Source organism: Xenopus tropicalis, chromosome 5, assembly GCF_000004195.4.
Source record: "Xenopus tropicalis strain Nigerian chromosome 5, UCB_Xtro_10.0, whole genome shotgun sequence".
In the NCBI taxonomy this organism is placed as follows: Eukaryota; Metazoa; Chordata; class Amphibia; order Anura; family Pipidae; genus Xenopus; species Xenopus tropicalis.
In genome coordinates, this window is record NC_030681.2 from 111,408,958 (window position 1) to 111,434,570 (window position 25,613).

General features: G+C 36.9%; 1 protein-coding gene across 4 annotated transcripts in view; it reads left to right on the plus strand.

Annotated features, from left to right (window-relative positions):
• pld1 (phospholipase D1) overlaps positions 1-25,613 on the plus strand; it is a 96,419-nt gene that overhangs the window by 56,935 nt on the left and 13,871 nt on the right. For all 4 annotated transcript variants that reach the window (XM_031902209.1, XM_031902206.1, XM_031902208.1 and 1 more), the window contains exons 4-21: positions 723-868; positions 950-1,055; positions 1,890-1,955; positions 3,059-3,117; positions 3,829-3,921; positions 4,289-4,441; positions 5,545-5,694; positions 6,482-6,565; positions 8,956-9,037; positions 10,414-10,524; positions 11,691-11,894; positions 12,908-13,127; positions 13,753-13,881; positions 14,613-14,731; positions 15,655-15,768; positions 22,718-22,828; positions 23,478-23,566; positions 24,391-24,504. In XM_031902209.1, coding sequence (XP_031758069.1) covers positions 723-868; positions 950-1,055; positions 1,890-1,955; positions 3,059-3,117; positions 3,829-3,921; positions 4,289-4,441; positions 5,545-5,694; positions 6,482-6,565; positions 8,956-9,037; positions 10,414-10,524; positions 11,691-11,894; positions 12,908-13,127; positions 13,753-13,881; positions 14,613-14,731; positions 15,655-15,768; positions 22,718-22,828; positions 23,478-23,566; positions 24,391-24,504 — 2,150 coding nt within the window. The remainder of the gene's footprint in view (positions 1-722; positions 869-949; positions 1,056-1,889; positions 1,956-3,058; positions 3,118-3,828; positions 3,922-4,288; positions 4,442-5,544; positions 5,695-6,481; positions 6,566-8,955; positions 9,038-10,413; positions 10,525-11,690; positions 11,895-12,907; positions 13,128-13,752; positions 13,882-14,612; positions 14,732-15,654; positions 15,769-22,717; positions 22,829-23,477; positions 23,567-24,390; positions 24,505-25,613) is intronic.

Below are 25,613 nucleotides of genomic sequence, written 5' to 3' on the forward strand. Positions count from 1 at the left end.
CTATGGCGCCCGATCAAAATCTTTTAACCTGGCCAATCGGCAAGTCGACCGATATCAGCAGCCTCCTGTGATATCGGTCGACTCACCGACTTGCCATACACGCACCGAATATCGTACAAAATGAGGTTTCATACGATATTATCGGTGCATGTAAGGCCAGCTTTAGTGTCCTACAGTCCTGTGCAAACTAGCCTACACATAATTCAGGGCCTGTAGTAGAATCCGGACCTTGCATTTATTAAATATTTAATTCCACTATTTATACAACCTATGAGATTCTCTGGTACAACAAGCTGGCAGAATATATTTTAAATTAAATGCCACTCATCATTCACTTAAGATTTTTAAAAAATGCTTGTTTGTGCTATATATGTAATACTTCTGTTCAATAGCATACTCTTATGCAAACAGGTTCCTTTGCCATGGGAATTGTGTGGGCATTATCATGTATTTATTGGCCAAACACCACTTATAACTGTTATTTTTAGAAGTTGTTAATAATAATAAGCATATCATAATGAACAACTAAAACCTGTAATTAAAAACATTCTAAGTAACGATATTGCTGAGTTTTATTTACAGTCTCTAATGATAATTGAATAAAACCCCCAAAACCTTTTTTCCTGAGCAACTATTCATACTGACTGCATATGCACCATGTCTTGTATGCATTTTGTAAATGTTATGTAATAAACTGACTTTTGTTCTGTGTTTTCCTTCAGGCACCAGTTCTAAATATCTATACAATAGAACTGACTCACGGAGAATTTACATGGCAAGTAAAGAGAAAATACAAGCACTTTCAAGATCTCCACAGAGAGCTGCTTCGGTACAAAGCGTTTATCCGAATCCCTATACCCACCCGAAGGTAAAAATGTCTTGTTGGAACAGAATTTTTCATGGCTCACTGTCAACAGATAAGTAATTTTGCACTTTTGTACCCCACTAGCCACACAGTAAGAAGACAAACAGTTAAAAGAGGAGATGTAAGGTCAATGCCAAACCTTCCACGAAATGCTGAGATTGTCAGAGAAGAACAGTCTTCAAGCAGAAGGGTACTCTAAAACAACTACACTCAAACGCTCTCTTCATGTATATGTCATTCACAAGCAGGGAATGCAGTTATCCATCATAGCAACAACTTTAATTTTTGGAGTTTACTCCAAAACAGCTCAACATTAGCCCTCCTGCAAATAATGACAATATGCCATATACCATCACTATCAGTACTTTTGTCTTTGGTAGTCCTGGTTATGCCTCTCTAGTAAACAACTATTCATCCGCTATAAAGTCTGTAAAAAGCACAACAGTTCTGATGTGTGTTTGAAAATCATTTGCTAACTAGTAGTCATTTTGTTTGCCTTTACTTTAAGATGTAGTATGTTTCTTTTTAATGACCACAGATGTTAGGGATGGTCTCTAGCCATATGCTGGTACAGACTTGTCCTCTGGGTGGTAGTTTAATTTTGGTACAAGAATGTCAGGGGTACATATAGTGAGCAGTAGTCAATTGTAAGAATTCAGACTTTCTGTAGAAAGTTCATTTAGAAGGGGATGCACTGATTGCATTTAATTTAAAACAATGCTGCCCATGTCATAATAAAATAAAAATACAAGCCAGAAGAGTTAAATGTTTTTTTGTGAATTATTTTTATACACAACCTGTTTATTGCACAAAACTGGTAGCATTCTTCTCTTATATTTCTATTGTTGTGCTTCCTAGCTATAATCAAATAGTGATAAACCCATCAAAATATTAAAACTTCATGGAGTATTGCTGTTTTCCTTTGGGACTTGACATATTTCTGTGTTTGTGCATGAATGAATTTACCTTGTTTACTAAACAGATGGGTTGTGTCCTGGGATAACTTTTTCTTTTTTTTTTACAGAAACAGTTGGAAGATTACCTATCGGCACTATTAAAAATGCCCATGTACAGAAATTACCATGCAACTGTAAGTCTTGAATTATTGTCTACATGTGATTTCAACAATGACATGGTCAGTTTTATATCTTGAGCTAGCATATGTATGTCTGACTTGGAATATCCAATATCCCTCCAGCTTTTATTAAACTCCTATCATTCTGCATTTACAACCATAATTCATAAGTATTGCTTCCATTAATTATTTTATGTAATCTACGGTATGGGAGGCAAGGTGGCTATCCACATTGAGTTTGTATGTTTTTCCTAGCCTGTGTGGGTTTCCTACCATACTTGAGAAGCATGTTTGAGGGTATATGAAAATTAAAAATTAATCCATATGTGTGTGCAATTAAGTTTGTTTTGTCATGAAAATTATTTGACAATAGCAGTAAGTGTTGGTTTTTAGCATTTATGGAGAAACACATAAACCCAACCATGGCACCTGCTATTAATATTAACTGGTGGTTTCAGGCTTTCAGGCTATTGTCACCAGTGCAAATAACTGATGTGCCATTAGTCTTAGGGCATTGTCACACACAACATTTCTCAACAGGTCCACTGGTGTAAATACATTAGCAGGGAATAGACCAATCCACTCCTATCCATCCCTTCTTGAGTGCACACTGACAGGCAAGAGATCAGCCTGACAGCAAACAGAGCGTATTTTGGTGAGAAAATTAACTATTTTGCATTTGCATTCTAAAACCTGCTACATGTGCACACTGACAGTCTTCTACACAAGACAGGGTGGACTGAAGCAAGTGGCCTTTTCTCCACTAGCGTATATATGCCAGCAAAGAAAACACTGTGTGTGCCACTACCCTAGTATGCTTGTTATGCTATGTTTCTCTTTCTCTTGTCTCAGCAAATCACTGGTCTGCCAGTTTGTGACATAAATAACAATACAAGAAAACAACTACTCACTCACTATGGGTATACAGACAGTTTATGACTAGAAGGAGGCAGATTGAAATATTTTGTTATGCTAAATTAAAAAAAAAAAACACATTTTTGCAATGCTAATCTAAGAAACTAAACATGTGAGTGACATGCTTACTGAAAACAAATGTATTATTTTGGCTAAAAAAGATTCCTTTGCAGAATATGAAAGTTTTTTTTTTCTTTTTTAAGAGAGAATTTATTGATGTAAGTCAACTGTCTTTCATTCATGATCTTGGACCAAAGGGCATGTAAGTCTTATTGGAAACATATTTGTTTCTGTTTTCTCTGCTTCTTCCATCTTCTGTCTCACTGTTGCATCATGAGAAAAAAAAGTGGTCATAAATTGAGACAAAGTAAAATGGTCTATGGTAAAATTTGGACTTTTTTTTTTTTTGTTATAAGCTCATAGCAGATTTGGTGCGTTACTCATAACAAGCTAAAGAAAGCAAGTTATTGATTCCTAAATCTGTCCATACACCGACCGATAAAAGCTAATAGATCTGTCTGTCTGTTGTTGCATTGATGCAGTTTTTGTCCAATGGGTCTCCTTAAAACCTGCTGTATGAGCCAATCCTTTGCTTCAAGACAAGCAATTGGGCCCAGCATGTGGGTGGTCAAATTGGACAGTAGTTCACTTATTTGGAGTCCTTGCCAAACAAGAAGATATCAAAGTGTATGGCCAAATTTACAAGTATTTGTTTAATTCACAATTGTAATATATGGAGATTTGACTGAATACAGAACTACATCTGAACCTTGCTTTGCTTTTTAAAAAAATATATTACAAGTCCATTAAAAAATTAATGAAAATGTTATTAAAAATGTATTACAAAATGTATTAAAAATGATTAAGCATTACGTATATTTATTTATTAGTTTTCTTGTTGTATATAACCTTCTTATTTGTATTAAAGACCTTTTATAATTGTACCATAACTCCAGTTGTGCTGTTTTTGTAGTGAAGGAACGATAATGAAGAGATCTGGTGGACACAGAATACCTGGTTTAAACTGCTGTGGACAAGGAAGTGTTTGCTATAGATGGTCAAAAAGGTATTGTATGACCCACATCCAGCATCCTGGATCTACTACACATAATTAAATACTTGAAACTTTTATATGTTGATGGTTCGCCTTTAGGTCTTCTAATATTATAATTTTAAGTAGATTCATGTAGTATATTCATGTATATAAAATACTACGCGTATATATATTATTGTGTGTGTGTGTACCCCCTATTGCAAAATATAAGGATACTATACTATTATTATAAAAACATATTGAGAATAAAAATTATTTAGGTTCAATGGGCTGGGGCAATTACTGAAAAATTAATGGTTAATCTGCATTATAAATTAGATGTAAGGTATTAGTATGTTCTTGCTTACTATATAATAGAAATGTGCTTTTGTCTTACCAGGTGGTTGGTTGTAAAAGATTCATTTCTCCTCTACATGAAGTTAGACACCGGGGCTATTTCTTTTGTTTTACTGGTTGATAAGGAATTTAGCATAAAGATTGGCAAGAAAGAGACTGAGACCAAATATGGTTTACGAATTGACAATCTTTCAAGGTGGGTTGAAATACAGTTCAAATACAGTTTCAGTCTCATACAGTATCATTTAGCCAGGCCCTCCTTAGGTCATAACAGGATTACATATACATAAATAACATGTTATTGTCAGCCAACTTGCCATAGCCATGGCATGGCCAAAATGAGTTGGTGCTTTGTCCAGTCTGATAAAAGAAGTTAAAAAGAAAAAAAAAAAAATGCTGATTTATTTTTATATATCGAAAACTAACTAAATTTGTACTTTGGTGTAAAGGGCCTGGTATTACTGTAAAATAATTTAGTTTAGTTTAAAAAAAGTCAATACATTTTTTGAGTGCAGTACTTTGTGTTTATATTAACTTTCTCATGCTTTGCTAGAAATGCACAGTAAAAATATCCCTTAACACTTTGATAGAAAAAGTTAATATTTGTTTATACACCAAAATAAAAAAACACCCTAACTAAGCCTAATACATTAATAGAAAACACTAATATTTCAGTTGACCATACGTGGAATATTGTTTAATGTACGTACCAAATTGAAAACAATAAAAAAACCTTGTCTGCAGAAAACCACAATCACTACACAAATTATGTAATAAGATAAAACAATAATGAACACAAATGTTTCTCCTATTAATAGTATCATTCAATAATAGGCACTCATTTTCCTCCTGGCCTAGTTATATACTGTATAACATATATAAGTTCGCTTGCTTCCTGTGGATTAGTTACTGTGGGTTTTTAGGCCTGCCAACAAGTTTGCACCTATTATTGCATCCTCCATCTCTCTAGCTGCAAATAGCTATAGCATCTTTCCAAAGCTAAAATAGCTGTGCTGTTTCTGAGATGCAGTTTATTTTTTTTTGCTGTAGCATTTGTATATCCTCACTTTTAAATTCTTCAGCAATACAAATAAGTTGAAGATGTGGGGGCTGAAGTAAAGGCATTATAAAGGATCAAAATACACAAAAGTTTCATGGTCATACTAGACAAAATAGAAACAAAATCTCAAACAAGTTGTTCCATTTGTATGAAGTACACTACTAGCAAGTAACACTCAATGTACTATAGCCCTTAAAAAAAAAAAACAATTATATAACTTTTTTTTTTTTTTTTTGAAGGACCTTGATACTGAAATGTAACAGCTACAGGCATGCCCGATGGTGGGGTCAGGCCATTGAGGAATTTGTAAGAAAGAACGGAAAGAACTTCCTTACTGATCACCGATTTGGTTCCTATGCAGCTATTCAAAATAACACACTTTCAAAATGGTAAGTGCCATGTGATGTCATAAGTAGAAGGACATGCATTTAAGAAGCCCAACTAACCAAAAATGCAGATCAGTAAGGACCAAGCAGCAATATACAACATGATCATAATAAACAGGGCCCCCATATAAAATTTTCATTTTTTCAAGTTTTTGTTATTTCAAACACTAAACAATGCAAAATTGGAAACAGAAGCACTTTTCTTTACACTTGAAGTGCACTCAGTGCGCTTAGGAATGATAATCACATAATTCCTCAGTGTAAACATCACAATCGCTTTCAGTATTAAGAAATAAACTTGGAACAGCTCATTGACCTGTGATTTATGGGCCCAATTTGCATTAATGTTGCTGCCAAGAGCTAATTGGCATATAATATTGTTGCAGGGTGGTGTTGGATATATAATTACAAGGAAACAAAAAAAGTTAGGAAAATATGCAATGTATGAGTATCTAGAAAACAAATAAAGTGTGCCACACTTTGATGTCCCTAACCCTGATTTGCCATTATATGCAAAGGTAATGTCTCTATAGAAAGATGGCTTTCCTATCATCTAGGGCTAGGCAATTATATGAATGTAGAAATGAAGGTACTGCTAAATTACAAAGCACTGTACTCAATTTATTTGGTTCTACCCAGTCTTGCCTTACAAGTATACTGAAAACAATATATGATATACTGCTATTTGTTCAAAATGTAATAAAATGTTAGAAAAAAGTTATAATATGGGTGTTTCCATATATACATATATATATAATATTTTAAACTAATTTCCTCTGATTCACTGTAGGTATGTCAATGCGAAATTTTATTTCAGTGATGTGGCCGATGCAATGGAATCAGCAAAAGAGGAAATTTTCATCACAGATTGGTGGTTTGTATTTTACATTTGGGTTTAAAAACAAGATATTTGTGCCCTTGTTTTGAAGTTGAAGTTTCATTTTTTAATGCAAAATATGCACTGCAGAAAAACCCTAACGTAAAAAAAAGAGTTCTCAGCCAGTGTTTCGGGTAATCCATTTAAACACCATTTCATTTTACACATGTCTGTGCTGTGGCACTGTTCTATAGAAAACCTAGCAGTTTGGCTAACTTGGTGAGAAGTAGTGCAGGCGAGAAGAAAGTAAAAACAACATCTCCCAGAAATTGCACAACTTAAGATGCACATAATGCATAACTTTTGGACTGAATTGAATACTGAATTCTTCACCAGAATTTTGGCCTAATATCAACTCAAATATTAAACTTAATTTTGCTTTTAAGTACAAGCCTTCTTGCACTTCTAGCACTCCTATCTTGGTTATCCTGAATGACATACAAGATATGGGGAGAACCAGAGATGCCTAGGTCCCTTTAACTTCCCACATGTACATACATATATTCAGAACTGAAAGGCACTGCATGCAAAAACCATGTTCTATCAGTACAACAAAAAAAAAATATTTTCCACGTAAATTTCAGTACATGTATTCTGCCCTAACAGTCCTGACCAAAATCTTTATTTATTGGATATCGGTTGGATCGTAAATTGAAACTGCTGGAAAATCTCACCTGCTTATGCACCATATACTGAACATATATGTAAGTGTATGGTGCATACTGTGTATCCTAGAGCAATATCCTAGAGCAGAATTCAAGGCTCTTGGATGCAATCCACTCATCTCCATCATGTGTTGTTTTTACTGTGGGGGGATGGCGAGCAAGGGTGGGTGGCATGCCTTGGGTGTCACTTACACAGGGCCTGGCAGGAATTAGGGGATACAGTTTTAAAGGGCCCTTAAGTCCTTAGTCTCCCAAATAGCAAAATTTTAATTTTATATTCTATGGCATACGATACCCAATTGCCTGCTATTCTAATAGAAATGGCTGTATATAATCAATTTTGTATTTTATCTTCACTTTTTATCAATTAAACATACTTTTCCACATTCCCACATAATTGTGGTTAAGTTTCTAATAAAAGAAGTTCCCTTTGCTTTAATAGCATGGCCTTGTGATACAAAGAATTTCCTACAAGACTTTTCCCATAACATTAAGCAGGCTGTGTCGGCAACCTTGGCAACTTATCAAACTGGACCTTGTGAATAAAGGGCTCATTGTCACATGGATCACATATGGTCTGGGCTGGGACTCTTCCAACATTTCACCATCTTAAATCTTATTTTAAACAGGAAAGGACAAAAAATAATGAAATATGTTTGCTTCTTAAACATAGGATGACTAATAAAAAAATGAAACTACACAGTATATAAAGCTAAAAAGCAAATAATTGACCTTGACCTTGTCCAATTCATTGCCTTTAAATTTAAGATTGTAACTGTCCCTGAGGCAGGCACTGATGCAAATGATGAACATTTTCTGTAAAGGCTAATAGATTAATACATATTTTGCCCCCCATTCACTTGAGGTGCCAAAATGTTAATATGTTTTCCCTAGCCTGGTGTTTCTTTATAGGAAAGAAATGCACTGGCCCTGGTATAAAAAAGTAACATATCACTGCAACACCACTTTGTTAGGTTTCCTAGTTGTCCCATGGCAGACTAAGACTCATGTAGGCGTAGTAAAGTAAGATTTTCAGATTTTAATCTACTGCACATATGAGAGATCCTGAAGGCCTGTATTTAAACTATATACTGCATATACCGTCCACAGTTGCTACTTACTGCTTCAGATGACAAAAGAACCAGGGTAATTTTAAAGGCTTAGCAAACATGGCACATACCCAGGAATTGTAGGTGCTATCTGAATCTGACAGGTTTTGTTCATTTTTGTTAGCATTATTAAATTGAGATTCTAGATGATTGCAACAGCTATTCCTATTAAAGAAGCGGTAAAAGTGGCTAGAAAAAAAAAAAAGAATAATTACATTCTGCTGATTTCTCTATTAGTATTATAATAATTTCTAAGTATCGTATCCATTCTGTCTTTTTCATATAGGTTTTTCTCTCTTATACCTTATTATTACTATTTATGTATTTAGTGCTGTCACAGATTACACATGATTCACATCAGTCCCCACCCTAATGGAGCTTACTTACAAATTAGATCAGTTTCCATCTTTTTTTTTTTTTTTTTTCTTTTAATCAGGTGACACTTGCTTTCTGTGTTTTATAGGGTCAGTAATAGAAAGATGAGCTTTAAAAGTAGTTAAAATGTGATTTCTTCATTAAACTTATTCACTCAGTTCAGAACTAAAAATTACATTAGTATTTGTCAGCTCTCTTACTTATGTATTCAGTGCTTGTCCCATTGTTGTGTCTCAAGGTTGAGTCCAGAAATCTTCCTAAAGCGTCCTGTTGTGGAAGGAAACAGATGGAGACTGGATTGCATTCTTAAACGAAAAGCAGTGAGTTCCTCTCATTTCTAAGATAGAAAATACCAGCGATATAGAAAATACCAAGATATTTTTTTGCCATTCCTTTTGCTTCACTCAGGTAGGGGGTATACATACAGCAGATTTGCCAAAAAAACAGGAGGAATGATATGTATGTAATCCATTAGCAGTATTTTAGTCAAACCATGCTCCTTTTTTTATTACTTTGTGATGTTTGATCTAACCTACCACCCAGTGCTCTATGCAGTGATTTATTGTTTTGCAAGGTTGACCTATCACACAGGTGATATTGTACCATAAGCATCTAGGCTGTCCTCAAATCATGTTGTGTAATGCTTAGACTGAGCTAATTTACAACAAATGAGAAATACTTATATAATGACTGACCAGCCATTATACAGGTACATGAGAATGCTCATGTTTGTGCAACTCAGATCTCAAAGAACTGGGCTGATAACCATACAATTAGCAAGTAAATGAAAAAAAAACTGGGTTGGGAGGAAAAAAAAAAACTAAAAAAAAAGAATAAAGCTAGCAATGCTACGTTTTAGGGCTCATTTACATCCACAAGTGCAGTGAGCACAATGCAAGTTTTTTTTCCACAGAATTCCAGCATTGTTGCAAGGGGGCACTGTGCCTGATACTCTTGGGATAAGCTTGTATTGGGTCCCAATTGCTAGAATTAACACAGCAATCTGTGCAGTCTGATCATTGGCCTGAAAGGATGCATTGTTTTTGGTGACCTGGCTAAAAGAGTGGATCTTACTTTTTATTGGCTATTTAACAGAGAACTGAACGCTCCCCTTCATTTTTAGCCTCATTCCATTGACCCTTGGGTTTCTTCATAATGCATCATTGATAAAGAGAAGATCAGTCCCCTGTATCACAGTGAAAAATCAGGGGTTGATAGCACTGCTGTATTTGTGCTTGCAGCTGCCTTAAAGGGACAGTGCACCCCCTTGTTCAACAATTACATTTAATGAATAGGGCTTGTGTTATATTTGTTTCTGTCAAACAAAGGAGTACATAATATAAACAGTTATAATCAAAATTGAAATGAGAAGGCTTCTTTCATAAAGAAATAAAATCAATCCAGCTGTTATTCAGTACAACAAACAAATGCCATGTGCATGCCTTGTCCGATATAATGCCTGATTTTTGGAGGACAGCTTAATATTTCATTACAGTACATAATTCCACTGTAGATAAGTAGTATTATGAGTAATACCTCAAGTATTTTCCATAGAATAAAATTATTTGATCTTCATTTTTTTGTGTTTTTCTGTTTTATAAACTAAATACCACAAAATATGGTCTTGCTTCAGTATAGTGTCTGTACAATAAATGGTCCAAGGTGATGCTGCTAATAACGTGTGTCCTCTTCACAGCAACAAGGTGTAAAAATATTTGTTATGCTGTACAAGGAAGTAGAACTTGCTCTGGGAATCAACAGCGAGTACAGCAAGAGGACACTGCTACGTATTCATCCAAATATCAAGGTACAAGCTGCAGTACTAAAACATAACCTTTTGGCAGATGACTTACCCTATACGTTGTTCTTTTACTACATGAGATAGTAATTTAAGTTACATTTGGAAAAGGGGAAGACTTGGCTTACGTGTTCACACAACACAACTGGAACAACAGGTTGGGCAGGGATTTCCATAATTGTTTGCAACACACATGCAGTTTATTGGAAAATAATTTGCCTTGACTTATTATATATAATGACTTATTTATTTATAATACTTATTATAAATAAATAAAGCTGACTGTGAAGGTCTGACCTGACTTTATATACTTAAAAATCTATTTGGCGGGTTTGAATTTCCTGTTGGAATCAAATCAACATTTTAATGTGTTCCTTTCCCGATGGACTGCATTTTTAGCAATTATAATATGATCATTGGCCCAAGAGCCAAAAGATGTGATCAGCCATATGACCAGCTTTACTTAAAGCTAACCATTTTATATCCCCTTATGCAAATTTCTTGCCTCTTCTGTGTAATAATTTAAAACCTGAAAGCACTGGCAGATACTTAACTTGATTATGGCTGCTAGCTGTGCCAGGTAATCTGATTGACAAATAAGTTAAGGTGGCCATACACAAGAAGATTTGCTTGTTTGGCGAGTTCACCACGAGCCGATCTTCTGATATGACCACGTAAAGGTGGCCCATATTGAGCTAATTCTAGGGCCAAATGATCAAATTACAACAGATTATGGTTGGGTAGGCCCGTCGGGGGTGCCCATACACGGGCAGGTAAGCTGCCAAATCGCGCTGAAGGACCAGAATTGGCAGCTGAAATCTTCCTGTGTATGGTCACCTTTAGAATATGAGTTAGGGAATACTTGATTATCAACTCACGACATGAAAAATCATGTCCTATAAGTTTTTCCATAACTTGTTTGGAGGGATAACATTAAACAATCCATATTATATACATTTCACAGTACCTAGGGAAAATAAGCAAAAAAAATAAATTCTGAGCTCACATTGCCTTAAGATTATTATCTAGCAAAAATGTGATTGGTGTGGACTTTGCTTTACTCCTGTCACACCTCATAATTATGATAACTGAAACCTTTACTTTTATCTAGTGAACAAAGTTTGCCTTAGTTTTATGTACCTTTACACACTGTTTGTGTGTTTTAATGTCTTTAGGTTATGAGGCACCCAGATCACATGTCTTCCTCAGTGTACCTTTGGGCTCATCATGAAAAGATTGTTGTGATAGATCAGTCTGTAGCTTTTGTTGGAGGGATTGACCTAGCCTACGGAAGATGGGATGATGATGAACACAGACTAACTGATGTTGGCAGCGTTAAGCGAATTGTAACAACACAGTCAACAACTGCAATAAATAAGGTAATCATCTTGAAAACATCTGCAACATAAAGTTATATAAAACCATTATTACAAAACACTGAGGGGGAGATTTATCAAGACGTGAATGCTCCGAGCTTATTTGCGCCGATTTTTTCGTGTGCCCGCGCGACTTTTTCGGACATTTGCGCAGCTTTTTTGGACGCTTGCACGAAAAATTCAGAAAAGGTTCTGCCGCTGTTTACAATAGTTCGGTACGAAATTTTTGTGCGTTTCGGATCGCCAATACGATATTATCGTGACTAATACAATTTTTTCGGAAGCATTTTCGTTATATTTGTGATCTTCAGAAATTATCGTATCCAATCCGAATTTTTCCCATTCGGGATTCAAACTCGTGTTTTAATGAATTGGCCCCTGGTCACTATATTAGAGTATTATAGTAAAATTATTTGCTGCGTGGAACATTTAATCATTTATATGAAGATATTCCACAATTTAAGTGCTATAAATCATAGAATTTAAAGAGCTAATAAAACACCACAAAGTACCAAATAGCAGAATGAGCCAATTTACTGCTTTAGCAATAGCTAAAAATAGCATATGTGCCCACATATTCCCTTTATTGTTTTTTTTTTGTTTTTGTTTTTTTTAATAACCCATTTAAAGCAACACACATTTATCATCTGATCCAGAATAAACCATATAGAGACAGAGTATATGTCTGCTAAAGCATTTGATACAGAACTACACAGGTTACTGACTAAGGATATTGGACTGTATCATAATATTTGTACTTGGAAAAAGAACTGGCTGTAGGATAGGCTTTTATCTTTTTCAACCCAAATTAACTATGTATTTAAATAAAATATGTTATATGACAAGCTGTCATAAAAATACCTCTAACTAAAATATGCAAGAGAAATATATACAATGTTCTGTACAGTCTCATATTTAATCTACAGGGAATGCTGACTTTAAGGTAAAAATCTACACAAACCCTTTTTATTAGGCTCATGCTGAACAATTTACCCTTTGTTTTTGTTTTTTTTAAGATCTCATCTGATTCCACTTCATCTTTAAATGGTGATAACAGACCAGAGAAGAAGAAAAGTTTTGAAGTCCCGGCCAAGAAAGATGAGGATGCAGTGGATTCTTCAAGAATCAGAGGACTGGGAAAATCTAGGAAATTTGCCAAATTCAGTCTTTACAAACAGCTCCACAAGCACAACCTTCAGCATGCAGACAGTGTGAGCAGCATAGACAGTGAATCGCGTAAGTGTGTCTTTTCTGTATGTTATGGAGGTATTTAGCTGGAGCATTATATATTAAAAAGTATATGGAGCATTTTATATTGAAATGTTTATACGGTGGTTATAACTGTGATGAGTATTTAATATATATATACACACAATTCTACTATATCATAGAGGCTGTTAAAGATTTTTACTTGGAGTAGTGCATTTACATAACCAGTATGAATGACTTTATACTTTTGGGAGCCCTGTTTAAGCACCAGTTTAACAGGTTAACCAGTTTAGACGAGGTTTAGACAAGGCCACCAAACAAGTTGATCTTTGCCTGAATTGCCCACATGCTTAGCTAAATCAGGCTTATCATAACAAGACACCTATGCAGGCCTGCTGGGAGTGGAACTTTTTGCAGTCTGCATATGGATCAAATCAAAATCAAATAGAGAGTTTAGGATCCAAGGGGAGAACTGAAATGTGATCCAGCTGGTCGCCACAGTGGTTGCAGTAATTTGCGCAGATTTCTAGTAAATGTTCACCCCCTGTTCTAATCTGCATCCAACTGTGGGGCAATAACTTACTGTATAAAGTGATTTTCTAAATGAAAGTGAATAGGTCCTTATGTTAAGGCATTCTGTACATGATTGCAGATAGAGGATCAATTCGCAGTTTGCAGACAGGCGTGGGAGAACTCTTAGGTGAAACACGTTTTTGGCATGGAAAGGACTACTGCAACTTTGTTTTTAAGGACTGGGTACAGCTGGACAAACCATTTGCAGGTAAATTGCTCTTAGAGACTTTTTATTTGTTGCATTTATCATGCATTAATTCCATTTTTAACATTCAGTTTATGATAATGGTATAGCAGTGTTTTTCTCAAAGGGGCCTAATTGTAAGTACCCACGGAGCGGTTATGTCACCCATGATAGATCTCTGCTGGTGAAAAGCCTTTTCGGAGAGCTCTATCGTGGGTGACACAACTGATCCATGGGTTCTTACCCTAAGGGCAGTGACAAAAAAAATTACTTTGTCATCCAGCATAATTATGAGAAAATGCCTTCATCCACACTGAGGTGTTCTGTAAAGTCTGTTTGCTTTTTACAAAACTGCCCTTATGTCTTAGTGAAGGGGATGTAACTTTGGCAGGGAGGCTGTGTACCATTAGTGAAAAAAAATTGACGCTTCTTATATAATATACCAATATCTATATTAACTGTAGATCTTAAGGTCACAATAGCCTTGGATATTATGCTTTTTCAAGGAAATTATACAAGTCACTCTTAAAAACATAAGTAGAATCTGCCATCAGAACATTACCAGCCATCCAAAACCTCACTACCCTCAATGTGAAGAACCACCTACACTGCTTCTAAGGGGTGGCCTCTGGTGTGCTGATCTTTTGTATGGGTAAGAAGATCCCCCCCCCATCTGTCTATAATCCCCTCTATTGTACTTGTAAAGAGTAATCATTTCCCATTGCACCTTACCATAATTGTGTATTTTTGCTTAGATTTCATTGATCGATACCAGACCCCTAGAATGCCATGGCATGATATTGCTTCTGTTGTACATGGAAAAGCAGCACGAGACGTTGCAAGGCATTTCATCCAGCGATGGAACTTTGCTAAAGTATGTATCAAATGTCCCTTTCTTTCTACTGCAACAGCTAGGCTGCTCATGCATGCTCTCATCCTTGACTACTGTAACCTGCTACTAACCGGCCTCCCTAACCCATCTTTCCCCCCTACAGTCTATATTAAACACTGCTGCCAGAATTCTCCTCCTCTTATCCAGGAGATTTCAGGCCCTTCCCCTGCAAAAGTCCCTATCGTGGCTTCCTATTAAACAAAGAATATTTTACAAACTCCTTCTCTTAACCTTCAAAGCCCTCCATTCCTCTGCTCCTCACTACATCTCTTCCCTTGTGTCTCCATACGTTCCTGGCTAACTCCTTCGTTCTTCGTAGAGCAATCGTTTGGTTGCGCCCCCCCTACTACTGCTATTTCCCGCCTTAAACCTTTCTGCCTTGCTGCCCCTTACATTTGGAATGCCCTCCCTGATTTCCTCCGGAGAGAATCCTCCCTCAGTCTTTTTAAAACCAAACTAAAAGACTTCGTTTTGGAACACTCACCCAGCACCTGACTAGCACTTATATTGTAATGTCACCCACTGTGACCTACAGCACTTATATTTGTGTCTGTAAGTTACCCTCCCATCTAGATTGTAAGCTCTACGGGGCTGGGACCTCCATCCTCTTGTGTCTTTGACTCTTATCTTATTGCAATTGTATCTTTTATGTATTTGTGCTTATTGTAATACTTTGTATTTATCTATTATCTTAATACCCCTGTTTATATTAATGTATTCTACTGTACAGCTCTGCGTACTTAAGTAGCGTTTTATAAAGATATACAGATATACATAGATACAAACTAAAAGGTACCTAAGTGAATATATATAATATATAAGTGCTTATTCTACCTATTAAATGCTGTTTCAGAGCTGTAAGTTGTGTTTTATATATATATATATATTTATTTTTTTTTAAATAGATCATGAAACCAAAATATCGTTCCCTTTCCTACCCATTCTTGCTTCCAAAATCTAACAAAACTGCCAAGGAGTTACCCTATCAAGTTCCAGGGTCTGTGCATGCACAAGTACAGGTGAGTCAGGCATTTCTCAGGGGTGTCTGGGCTAATCCAAGTTATTACAAAAACACATCTAGTCTGGTGGTACAGAACCACTTAGAGAACAAAGCCCATAAGTGATATTCTAGCTCATATTGCTGTATAATTGAAAACATGCAGATAACGTACATTTTTATATATGTCTCCATTTTAATTAATACATTTTAAATACAAGCTTCATTTTAAAATTCCTCAGCCACAATTAATAATAAATACTTTGCAATCACAGTTACAAAAATTCATATAATGATTTTTAAGTTCATTATTGTGCTTTTATAAAATCCTAAATTTATATAGGCAATTTATTTAAGTCTCATGTACAACGGGGAGATGAGTCGTGCGTGGTTAAATCTCTGCTACTGCAGGCGACTGATCTCCCCAAAATGCCTTTCCACCAACCACAAAGTTAATCACCAGTGGAAAGACATACACGTTGCTTAGTTTTCATTTCAAGTTGCCCTGGAAACCGAATGGACGGTTATGCCTTTCCACCAGCGATTCACGTTGTTGTTGGAAAGCCATTTTGGGGAAATTAGTCGACTGTAATAGTCAATAAATAATAAATAGGTTTCAGAAAGGGGATCTATCAGTAATATCCCACTGATAAGTCCTGAACCAAATATAAGAATAAATTGCAAAAGTTTTCAGTGGAATAAAAACAACAACATTTATTGGCTCAAATAAATATGAACATAAACAGAACTCCTAACAAAAGCATACTATACCAAAACATGACCAGGTGCATCCTAATCTCCTAACGCGTTTCGCACCATGTGGCGCTTCATCAGAGGAGGTTAACTGCAGGCGACTAATCTCACAGTGGGCCATGAGCCACTGAGGGCTGACACATATAGCTACTTGTAGCAGCTACTTGTCATGGCTACAAAAATAGACAGTGCAGATAATTTACTGATGATTGTCTCTACGTGTGTTTTAGCAGAGGCTTTTCTCAGTATTGTCTATGGCAGGGTATTTTCTGGCATTTTGTAGCCTTGACAAGTAGCTGCTACTAAGTAGCTCTGTATGTTTTAGGATGAAAACTAGTAGCAGCAACTTGTCGTGGCTGATCATTTACTGATAACTGTCTCTACGTGTATTTTAGCAGAGGCAATTCTCAGTACTGTCTATTTTCTGGAGCTTAGTAGCCATGAAAAAGTAGCTGTTACTAGTAGCTTAGTGTGTCTTCGTTGTCATGGCTGACTAATCTCCCTGCAATGCCATCCTACCGGCTAGAATGGAAATTGCCGGGGGATGGCATACACGTCGCTGCGATGTCCCGCCATTGCCCGTTGTCTTGAGAGACATCACAACCACACGTATGCCATCCCACCGGCGATTGAAATTCTAGCTGGTGGGATGGCATTGCAGGGAGATTAGTCACCCGTGACAACTAAGATTTGTCACAGGGCGACTAATCTCCCCATGTACCCCTGCCCTAAAGGTGGGCGACAACAGTTGTTTGGCCCTAGGGCCAAATGATCGAATTACAATGGTGGGCATAGCCGCTGTCTGATCTGGGACCACATCAACATGCCAATGCAGTCCCCAATCTGATGTAAAATCAAACCTGCCTGATCGAGATCTGGTCAATTTTAGGCCAGATGTTGATCGGGTAGGCCCCTTGTGGGTGCCCATACATGGGCAGATAAGCTGCTGAATTGGTGTAAAGGACCTGAATTAGCAGCTAAAATCAGCCCATGTATGGCCACCTTTAATGAATAAACTTTAACAATGACATCAAAAGAATAATGTATGTCTCTGCTTTCACTTTAATTAGATTACTAGGAACAAAAAAAGGGGTGCCATATATTTCTCGAGTTTCTTGTTTGACTTGTATTTGTATAACAATGGAAAGCAAGTAGCCAGTACTACCATTATTGCAAGATTTCTTACAGTTTTTCCCAGGCTTTTGTTACCTAATAATAGTTAAGTGATTAAGAAGTTAATTCATATTACACAGTATCATGAAACACCTCTCTGATTTCCAGCACAGACAGGAATTCTGTGATTGCACTGGTGTTACTGTCTACACCCATATGTGTTTTCTTCTAAACTGTGCCAGAAAAGATTAGCTCATCCAGGAAAAGGAAAATGTGCCTTTGGAAAATGAGCCCTTAATTATATATATATATATATATATATATATATATATATATATATATATATATCATATATATCATGTTGGGCTGTCAGCTTTGAAATGATTTGTATTCATTTATACTTGGTTTTGTATAACTCCATGATAAATATGTGAGAGAGCCTGGTAGTGGCCTGCTAGATTGTAGATTGTAGCAGTCAAATATGCCAGAATATATATGAGATCAGGTATGTGCATTTTATCTGACTGACAGGCATTAAGGAGGATCAGATTAGGGAAGTAAAAAGGAACAGTAACACTAAAAAATAAGTGGTTTATTAAATAATTACAGTATAACATGCTGCTGCCCTGCATGGGTAAAGGTTGTGTGTTTTGTTCAGAAAGGCAGGGAGAAATGTATCCACTCTTAATTAGAATCTTCCTGTAGCTGCACTGACAATCACAGCTTCTGCCTGCCTGTAGCTGCATGGAGCAGAACGGAAGCAAAGATCGCCCCAAAAATGCAAAAGCAGGCACTTTCAGGCCAAACTCCGCTTCTGCTCCGTGTGGCTGCATGCAGGCAGAAGCTGTGGTCGTCAGTGCAGTTACAGGTAGATGCTGATTATAGCTGATCCACTTCTCTCCACCTGATTAAAACCACAGGCAGAGAGTAGCAGAGCAAATGCTCCATGTGACCATGCCCTTATAGTTTATATAAATACGTTGTTGTGTAGCTACAGGGCCAGCCATTCAAGCTGAAAAAAGGAGGGGCATAGGTTACACAGCAGATAACAGATAAGCTCTGTAGAATACAGTGGTGTTTTACAGAGCTTATTCAGGTCATTTAGCCCTATTTCAGCTTCAATAGCTACCCCAATGGCTGCAAAGCAGCTTTGTTTATATAAGCCTGTGTTTACAAAAAAGATGATTAAAATAACCAGTCCACAGATAAACCCTTTCTATAAGCTTCTCTGAGATGCAGCATAGAGAAGGGAGGATTTGATTATACAGAGCTCATGATTTCCCTTTGACAAAATTATCCTGTTTATAGGTGGAGGGGAAATTCAAAACAGTCCTGTTTATTGTGCTCATAAAGGTGTATTGAGGTGTATACTGTCCCTTTTAATGGGCAGTAATACTGGTGGGTTGAAGGGTACCACTGTGTGTGACTTTGTGCTTTAAAGCTGAATCTGTTCAGAGTGCAGTGTAGACCACTAAGGACTGAAAATGCTGGGCCAGAATTATTCTGTCACAATTTATTCTGTCGGGCACTGTGATAAGAATGTCTTGCTGAGTTGCAGGCTGAAATTACTGTAACTAAATATGGAGATGTAGCCCCTGTTTTGAACTTAATACACTTAGCATAGCTATTTATACGTTAGTTGTGTTTCACGTCTGCTTTTCTCCTGCCTTGAATGTTTTCCTTACTGGAGTCTGTTATTTATTAAAAAGTAAAGCCAAGAAAATTATGGTGAGCAATAAGCTGGGGCTCAGAAGTAATTGCCCCACAGTGGTAGTTTAACATTTTGAAGCAAAGAAGAATCCTCCAGGGAGGTGAAGGGACATCTGCCATTGACTCTATGTGATCTCAAGTTTTGGCTGGCGATTTGCCGGATTTGAATTTTTAGCCGTTTATCACACAGTAAATCTCGACAAATCTGCAACTTTTTTTTTTCTGTGCACTAAAAAAATCTGAATCAGGAAAAAAATCCGACCGTTAGTAAGTGGCCCCTTTAGTCATTGGCCTAAATGCATATGGCTGTTCCTGCCTGTACCCACTTTCTATTCATTCCTATGGGATTTTTAGAATTTTATTTATCAATGGGTGAATGTGAGCTTTCACCATTTGCTAAATATGCTTTTAAAAATCCCATAGGAAGGAATACAAAATTGGTGAGTTTTTCTGTGGTAAACTCTAATCTCATATTTTGATAAACCTGTCCCTTACTGTTGTCACAGAAACAAACAATGTGTAAAGAAGAACTAAATCCCAAAAATGAATAAGGCTAGAAATGTCATATCTGTAGTCAAATCAACTCGACTTGCTGTGTTTTTCTTGAAGACGTTTCGCTAGTCACCCAACTGGCTTTCTCAGTTTAGCATGACTTGTACAGAGATCGTCCTGGAATAAATACCCTGAAATGCTCCAATCGGCATAATCTGTTTATCATAACCAGCACGGGGTCAGGGATCTCATGAAGGTGAGGTGTTGATGGTATTAGCATGATTGGAGCTTTGAGGTGTTATTAAACCTTCCAGGGAAAGGTGCCAAAACAGCATTGTACGTGGCAGACAATAACTCGGTTTTTCTGTTTTCAAATATATGGCCTCTTTAATACCAATAGAGGCATTCTGCCTATTCTTTTATTAAAAAAAAAACATTTTTTTGCCATTATAGTGCACTAATTTTTCACTGAATATCTTCCCCCCTCTCCCAATTTGTTCAAAGCCCCTTATCTGAACAAACAAACCCCTCCCTTCCCAACACTACAGCCTTTAAGCAGCTCTTTATCAGAGGGCCTCTCAGTTGACTGGCAGAACCAGGAAGTAAAAGGAAGTGCTAAAGTGAATTTGGTTCTTTGCTTTAGTGCCAGAAATAACAAAGCCAATATTTATTTAATTAAAACAATTAAATAAAGCATGTTCAGCACAAGCCCTATTCATTGAGCTCATGTTGAAATGAACCCCCAGGCTTTATCCAATGACTTTTCTGTTCAGTCTGCATTATTGAGCATGCCCGATAAAGCCTGATCTCAATCAGTTTCAACTGCACTCACAATCTCCAGCATCTGAAGAAGCGCAAGGTGCCACCTTCCAGCAATTGCTGTGAAACTGTGCAAAACCCTTTTCAGACTAACTAGTGGCTTTTGTTGTCTTTTATGGGCAGAATATAGTGTTTACATGTGCAAGGAGAAGGAAAGTCATTTTGGTATTTTACTGCCAATAGATTTGCCACATTAGAGCCACCTAGAACACTATATTTATTCTGCAGAAAGCTTTACCATACCCGAGTAAAGAGCCCTAGAAGCTTTTTCTGTTTGTTTAAGACAGCAGCTGCTGTTTTAGCTTGGTCTTCATAGTTTCCTGTTCTATAGCTCTATCCCTTATAGCTCAGATTACACATTCCTAAGGGAGGGGGAAGGGAGTTCTTAGCATTCTTGAGGGGGGGGAGCAGGACAGTGCTGCGTACAAAAGTAGCGCTTTATAAATAAAGATATACATACATACAGGAGAGGGAAGAGAGATGAGAACTGGGCAGACTCTGGACTGGTCTGGACTCAGACTTCTTATGAAGGATTTTTCTCAGGGAGGAAGTCAGATACCCAAAGAACATGTTTACAAAAAAGGAGACAATAAATCCTGTGTTTCTTTTGATAGAGGACTCAGTGCAGTGTTTCTGTGAGTGCGTATGGCTGTATTTACTTAGACCTTTCTGATAAAGCTTACTAATTTTTACCTTTCCTTCTCCTTTAAAATGATAATGTTTGCATTTGGAAGAGTAGAAAAAAGGAATGACCTGAAATATCAATGTGCAACTGTCACTGCCTTGCAGTCGACCTTCCCTCTAATGTCTTCTTGGCTGTGTGCGCAAGAAATTTCTTTTGTGAATGCTTTTTAAAACCATGTGTGCACTTTTTTAAAAAAAAAAAATGGTGTGTGCCTTGCAAAATGATGTGTTATGACACACAATTCTTTGTGCGCACCACAATTTGTTATGTGGGCTGGTCTTAAAATTTGTGTGCGTGCAAGAGCAAAGAGTTCGTAGGTTCTTCCAGTGTGTGTACAAAGGATAAAAATAAAACTTATATAAGTAAAATATAAGTAAAGTACAGCATTTATGTAAAGAACAGGAGAAATATATGAAAGGTTAGAACACTTTCTCAAAATCAGATTGTACCCTAAAAACACAAGGTGTCAAAGAACATACCTACCCATGTTATCCAGCGTCAAGTGGTTGGTCAGCAGCCAGATGATAAAGTTGCAATTCGTATTTGCAATTGTAGTTTATTATTGATTCCCAAAATATCCAGAACATAGTAGTGCCAAATAGTTTTTTCTTTTACCATTTAATTTGCTACCTAAAAATGTTTAAATAAGCCCATGCAAATGTTTCAGACCTTAAAGACATATCATGTAAAAATTATACTCCTCTAAACATAGAAGGACTGTGCTTAAAAAAGTTGTGTTTTGGACTGATTTATCGAGAAATCCCCCCCAAAACCCTACTAGTCCCTCCCATCTGTTACACTTCCTGCTGTCTGAATTCTCTGGATGTACGGAGAGCTGCCAGCTCTCAGTACACTGCACTGTAGGATAGGAACCAATCAGCAGCTAGGCTGACCTAATAGGAAACTGAAGCTTGTCTTTGCTTTTGTGACTGCAGGGCTATGATTGGCTATCCTCCTCGTACTGTGCTTTTGGCAGAGACCGTCAGGACACGCCCACCCTTCATTTGAAACACTGACAGAGACCTAAGAGGATTTATAGGGAGCTCCAATAAAGGGGCTATTTTTACAGACAGTATTCAATTTTAGTCCAAAGTGAAACCAGCACAATATATTATTCATAATTGCCTACAAAATTAGTTTATTTATTTATCCATTTATCCAATATGTCTCCTTTAAAGACAGCCTTATCCTGGTTTAAAAAGTATTGGTTTATTTTATTAAATATGTGATTAATTGGTACAAACGTTTTAAAAAAAATCGAAATTACGGCCTCTCTTTTATACAACTCACTAATAGTCTCTAATTATTAATGGCCATGGTTACAGGGCTGTTATGAAAGTAACTCTGGAATGAATGTATATATTTATATAACTCACACAGCCGATTTCCTTCCCACCAGGTGTTGCGCTCTGCAGCGGATTGGTCGGCTGGTATTAAGTACCATGAAGAATCTATTCACAATGCATATGTACATGTGATAGAAAACAGCAAACACTACATTTACATTGAGGTACTGTATGCAGAGGATATGCATAGCCCTGTGTTAAGGTACATTGTCATATACACACAATCATGTCTACAAAGGCACAAGCATGCATGTAGTGCTGTAGGAATATGGAGAGAGGCAGTATAGGTCCAGTGGATGATTTGAACATTTATTAGTTTGTTATATAAAAGTGGGGGTTATATAGGCACAAAAATAGTTTATAGAGCACTATTTAATCTAGCAAAACAGATGCATTTATTAGTGGCTAGAACCTTACAGTAATTAGGGGAACCTGTAAAACTGGCCATACGTGGGCTGACGTTGCTGACCTGGCAGCTCGAGCGTATTCATGCAAACTACAGCCTGCTTGACCAATATATGGTTTGGCATATCTATGTCAGGTGAGAACCATGGGGGATACATAGGCCCCTTCCGTAACAGGATTGTTGGCCAGGGGACAAATTATCAGATCGGCCTGATTTGGCCCTCCAGCTGGTGGCCAAAACAGACAAAGATCTGCTCTTTGGCAACTTCTGTATAAATGGCTAGCTTAACAATAAGATGATTTGAGCAGTGCCTATGCTAAGAAAAGAAAATGTCTGGCCTAGGATTTGCCAATATTCTCTAGAAGTTACTTCTATTTACATTTGTTTTTCCTTTTATTTGATTTCAGAATCAATTTTTTATCAGTTGTGCTGACAACAAGCTTGTTTTTAACAAGATAGGGGATACCATTGCTCAGAGGATACTTAAAGCTCACAGGTAATTTATGCTAACTCATTCCCATTTCATTGTAGGCATGTTATTTTTGTTGTTTAACTCATGACTGCCACTTTTGTGGCTGTGAGGTTTACATTTTAGCAAGCTGTCATGGCTGTAATGGCTTACCTTTGCATGGAGCATGGCAGCAGCACTGCAACTAAAGGGATACAACTCAAGGGGATACAACTCAAGGGGAAGTATCACACTGGGTGGCATGCACGGCATATATAAAAGTATTTCAGCAGATTAAAATGCTGGGTTTGTCATTTCCTGGAAAAGCTTATTTTTTATTTTAGCAAGTTCTAAGGCTGACAGTGCAATTTGCAATAATATCCCTGCTGTGAACAGGGACTGAACAGTTCAAAATGGATGTGCTGCAGGCATAACACTTTAGCAATATGAAATAAGTATGGTAAACATGTCCCAGGAACAGCCAAAATCTTGCTTTAATCTGATGAGCCCTATAACATACAGCACCAGCCTTCAGAAAAAAAAATACCCCTTGAATGAACTAAATCAGGCCTAAACACGGCAGAGAAGTCACTGGATAATATATTTGCCATAATTATTGATATTCTTTAGTTCATTAAGTATTTGAACTCTTTCCTTTCACATGAGGAACATAGCCTGTATATATTGGGTGAAATCCAGCTTTTTTGTTATCTAACCAGTTAGAAGGTAATACTGTGGTTTGGAGATTCAATTGTGGCAGTTATGTTGTACATGGTTTACTCAGCTCAAGTTATAACTTGGAGAGAATAGATCAATGAATGGCATTAAATGATTATTTATTAAGATTCTGAACCTCTTTGTCCTTGTTGCAGGGAAAACAAAAGGTACCGCGTCTATGTTATTACTCCATTGCTTCCTGGATTTGAAGGAGATATTTCCACCGGAGGCGGTAGTGCCTTGCAGGCTGTTATGCACTTCAACTACAGGTGGGCTTTGCAAATATATATTAATAATAGAACTGGTTCATTTGTTTTTGTTTGTTTTTTTGTTTTATTTTGCTTCCAGTTACACATCCTGCTTCTGCTCACATGTGCCTTTACAAAACTGGTGATACTGACATGTTTAGGCTTAAAGCAGACCCATTTTCAAGCCTGGCCTCAGGTTGCCAAATTAACCATAAATATTGCTATACTACGGGGCCCATTCATTAAAGTCCGAATGAGTACAAATTGAAAATTTTTTTATTTTTTTCTAACTTTTAGAACTGTGCATATTTTCGGCGATTTTTTAAAGTTATTTCCACTACTTTTTCGTACTTTGAGACAATTTGTGTGATAATGATAATATCTGTACATGTATTGCCTATCTGACGATAACCATGGATGACCTATGATGTAAAAACAAATTGCACACACCCACAGAGGAACTTATAGTTACATAGGGTTGAAACCTATACTAACCTATCTATACACTCACATACATAAACCATATATACCAACATCAATACTAACTGTAGATTTTAGTATCACAATAGCCTTGGATACTATGCTTGTTCAAGAACTCATCCGAGTCCCTCTTATAGGCATTAACAGAATCTGCCATTATAACATCACTAGGAAGGGCTTCTCACGGCCTCACTGCCCTCACCATCAAAAACCACTGCTGCTTCAAGTGAAAGTTCTGTTCCTCTAATCTAAATGGGTGGCCTCTGGTGCGCTGATGTACTTGTACAGAGTGGCCTCTAATGTACTTTTACAGAGTAATCATGTCCCCTTGCAAGCACTTTTGCCCCAACCTTGACAGTCTAACCTCATAGTTTAAATCTTCCATCCCCTTTACCAGTTTAGTTGCAGTCTCTGCACTCTCTCCATCTCATTAATATCCTTCTTAAGGACTGGAGCCCAAAACTGCACTGCATACTCAAGGTGAGGCCTTACCAGGGACCTATAAAGAGGCAAAAATATGTTCTCATCCCTTGAGTCAATGCCCTTTTTTATACAAGACAGCACTTTATTTGCTGTAGTAGCCACAGAATGACACTGCCTGGAATTGGACAACTTGTGATCTACAAAAACCCCTAGATCCTTCTCCATTA